The following is a 3,894-nucleotide window of genomic DNA, read 5'->3' as shown; positions in this document are numbered from 1 at the left end:
AAATAAAAAAAAAAAAAAAAAAAAAAAATCTGTTCTAAGCAATAGTAGCCATGTGTTGTTACTGCTACTTTTCCTAATTTTTGTTTTTTGTTGTTCAGTCACTAAGTTATATCTGACTCTTAACGATTCCATGAACTGTAGCACACCAGGCTTCCCAAAGTTTGCTCAGATTCATATCCATTGAGTCAGCAATACTATCTAACCATGTCATCCTCTGCATCCCTCTTCTCTTTTTGCCTTCAATCTTTCCCAGCATCAGGGTCTCTTCCAATGAGTCGGCTCTTCGCATCAGGTCACCAAAGTATTGGAGTTTCAGCATCAGTCCTTCCAATGAATATTCAAGATTGATTTTCTTTCGAATTGACTGATTTGATCTCCTTGCAGTCCAAAGGACTCTGAAGAGTCTTCTTCAGCAACACAATTCTAATTTATTTCATAATACTATAAATAACTGAAAATTCTTAAGTAGCACATAAAATTGTCGGCATTCAGTCCCTCATGACAATGCAATGAAGTGGCTGCTACTATTATTACCCCTATTTCATAGATGAGAGAACTTAAGGTGCAAAGAAGTTAAAAGATTTAGTGATAGACTGAAGCTAAGAAACTTAAACAAGTTCACCTGAATAAGAGGTATTATCACCTGAGTAAGAGGTATTAAGTAGAACACACATCAATAAATTTATTTTTTAAAGTTTTTTTTGTTTTTTTTTTTTTAAATAAATTCACTGATGTGTGTTCTACTTAAAAATCATCTCACACCCAGCAATGATGAGCTTGCCTCACTTTGGGAAACTTTGGACTACATGGTCTCAAAAGTCCCTCTGCTGTAGCATTCTGTGGTTCCTCTTTTCCCCATACCTTTTCACTGTCTCTTGGTCAGATACAGTCATGAAAAAATTTGTTTGTGTTCTCCAGTGTTCTAGCCTGGGGAATCCCAGGGACGGTGGAGCCTGGTGGGCTACCGTCTGTGGGGTCGCACAGAGTCTGACACAACTGAAGAGACTTAGCAGCAACAGCAGCAGCTTCCTCCCCCTGATTACAGGTCACACCCATGCTGGGTTTCTGCTTCCTCATCCATTTCAAGGTGGTCAGAGGCATTTTTCAGGCCTTTGTCCAGAGGCTTGGGGCAGAGCAGTGTTCTGTAGACCTCAGGGTGACATCGCTTTACCCACATGACTGAAGTCTCAGTTGTAAACTAGTGTCTCCAGAACTTACTGTCTGTTTCTTGTCTCCTCAGGAGGTGAAAAGTGTCCTGGAAAGGTAAGGAAAGGTTTTCTTCATTAGAGGAGGGGGCAGTATATATCTTAAAAAAGAGTTTTAGTTAGAAAACATGCATTGAAGTCTTCCCTATCCTCCTTCCTATTCTCAAAGATCCAGTCCTCCTTAAAATATGTTCTGGTCTCGGAAGGCTAATTAATGGACATCTCAGTTGGTGAATGTCAACCCACTCCAGTATTCTTGCCTGGAAAGTCCCACAGACAGAGGAGGCTGGCGGGCTACAGTCCCTGGGGTCACAAAGAATTGGACACGACTAAGAAACTGAACACACACAGTTGGTGAGATGCCTGAAGTAACTGGAATGTCATATCTTCACAAAGTGAAATAACAGACAGGGAAGTTGAGTTTACAGCCTGCTGGGACTCTTTTAAAAAGTATATTACTGGTTTCAAACCTCTCTAAAAGAGCCATGGGTAAGACCCACAGCATGGGCGAGACTCCTTGAGGTTCCTCATGGAGGTGATTCAGCCTGTATCAGACACCTTGAGTTATGAAGTGAAACAGAAGGTACTTGTGTAATGACCTAAGACTGGGAGAGACATACAGGCTGGCCAGATGACACAGATGCTCATGTATCCATCAAGGCTTAGATAGAAACAAAATCCTACCTACTTTTGCCCTCCGTCCCTAACACAGATCCTAACACAGATTGTTGTAGTTGTTGTTGTTTAGTTGCTGAGTTGTGTCCAGGCTTCCCTGGTGGGTCAGATGGCAAAGAATCCGTCTGCAATGCGGGAGACCTGGGTTCAATCCCTGGGTTGGGAAGATCCCCTGGAGAAGGGAATAGCTACCCACTCCAGTAATTTTGCCTGGAGATTTCCAAGGACAGAGGAGCCTGGCAGGCTACAGTACATGGGGTCACAAAGAGTTGGACATGACAGCTTTCACTTCACTGTGTCCAACTCTTTGCAACCCCATGGACTGTAGCCCCAGGCTCTTCTGCCCATGGGATTTCCCATACAAGAATACTGGAATGGGTTGCCATTTCCTTCTCCAGGGAATCTTTCTGACCCAAGGGATTGAACCCATGTCTCCTGCATTGGGAAGTGGATTCTTTACCAATGCATCACCTGGGAAGACCCCCTAACACAGGAGCTGTTTGCAAATTTGCATCAGATTAAATTATCAGTCATCCATAAAGGTGGTATAGCCATTGGATTTGGGCAGGATGAGGTAGGAGTTGGAGACAGGGTCTCTAATTCTTTTTCCCCCAGGAGTGAATCCTGGAACCTGAAGGAGTTGGATGTCGCCTCCACAGACCTGAGGAATGTATTCTATGTGCCCGGGATTAAGAAGATGCTGAGGACGTGTGGAGGTGAGCACCAAGGGTGTGGGACTGGCTTGCCAAGGGAGTGAAGGGGATAAGGAGGGTGCCCAGTGCATCCCTGGGTTGGAGAGAGATGGCAGGTTAGAGTAGGTGGGGCAGGTGCAGAAATAGGGAAGGTGGTTCCCTCAAAGGTCAGGGCAGGGGTCAGAGTTGGCCAGGGGTTATCTCCTCACACAGTGAGGCTCAGGGTCACCCCTTCATCCTCATCCCCCCACTGCTGGCACAGGGTTGCTGACTCTGCACAGTCTCCCAGCCTGACTGTGGCCCTCTCTCTGCAGTACACATCACCCTGGATCCACAGACAGCCAATCCGTGGCTCATCCTTTCGGAGAATCGGAGACAAGTGAGGCTTGCAAACACCCGGCAGGAAGTGCCTGAAAATGAGGAGAGATTTGATAGTTACCCCATGGTACTGGGTGCCCAGCGCTTTGACTCCGGCAAAGTTTACTGGGAGGTAGATGTGACGGGAAAGGAAGCCTGGGACCTGGGGGTTTGTAGAGACAATGTGCGGAGGAAGGGACAGTTTTTGCTCAACTCCGACACTGGCTTTTGGATAATCTGGCTATGGAACAAACAAAAATATGAGGCTGGCACCTGCCCCCAGACTCCCCTCCACCTTCAGGTGCCTCCAAACCGAATTGGGATCTTCCTAGATTATGAGGCCAGCACCGTCTCTTTCTACAACATCACTGACCACGCCTCCCTCATCTACACCTTCTCTGAATGTGCCTTTGCTGGACCCCTGCGGCCCTTCTTCAATCCTGGTTTCAATGATAGAGGAACAAACTCAGCCCCTCTGATCCTCTGTCCACTTAAGACAGGCTGGTAGGGATCCAGATGATTCTCTCTGGACATAAGCAACCCCTCTGTTGGTTCCACTCCTCAGCCAGTGACCCTGTCTCATGTGCCCATGAACTCCAAACCACCTTTGTCTCTGCAGATGTGTCAGGATACCACAGGCAAACTAGCCCCAAGGTCACCCACAGTCTGTGTCAAATGACCTACAGCACCAGGATTCCTGCCCTATGTTGCTTTATCATTCCCTCCATGAAATAAACTACTTGCATTTGGCCCCCAAACTCACCTGGATCAACTAAAGCATGTTTCTGCCTTCTTCATGTGACTTCAAGTTTTGCTTTTTCCTCTCCATCTCTAGGCTTTTGGTCCAATCTCTACTATGTATCTTGCAAAGTGAAAGTGAAGTCACTCAGTCATGTCTGACTCTTTGCAACCCCATGGACTGTAGCCTACCAGGCTCTTCTGTCCATGGGATTTTCCAGGCAAGA

At 46.3% G+C, this 3,894-nt stretch overlaps 1 protein-coding gene across 1 annotated transcript in view; it reads left to right on the top strand.

The window, feature by feature from the left end:
* TRIM21 (tripartite motif containing 21) overlaps positions 1–3,691 on the top strand; it is a gene marked incomplete at its 5' end in the record, with an annotated part of 11,595 nt that extends 7,904 nt beyond the window's left edge. Inside the window, 3 exons of the mRNA XM_010853519.1 lie at positions 1,241–1,263; positions 2,496–2,596; positions 2,887–3,691. Of these exons, the coding sequence (XP_010851821.1) occupies positions 1,241–1,263; positions 2,496–2,596; positions 2,887–3,437 (675 nt within the window). The remainder of the gene's footprint in view (positions 1–1,240; positions 1,264–2,495; positions 2,597–2,886) is intronic.
* Between the last annotated feature and the right edge of the window lie 203 nt (positions 3,692–3,894).

Source organism: Bison bison, unplaced genomic scaffold (genome assembly GCF_000754665.1).
Source record: "Bison bison bison isolate TAMUID 2011002044 unplaced genomic scaffold, Bison_UMD1.0 scf7180017853155, whole genome shotgun sequence".
Taxonomy (NCBI): domain Eukaryota; kingdom Metazoa; phylum Chordata; class Mammalia; order Artiodactyla; family Bovidae; genus Bison; species Bison bison.
Note: the sequence above shows the minus strand (reverse complement) of the source record. Positions and strands in the feature narration are given on the sequence as shown.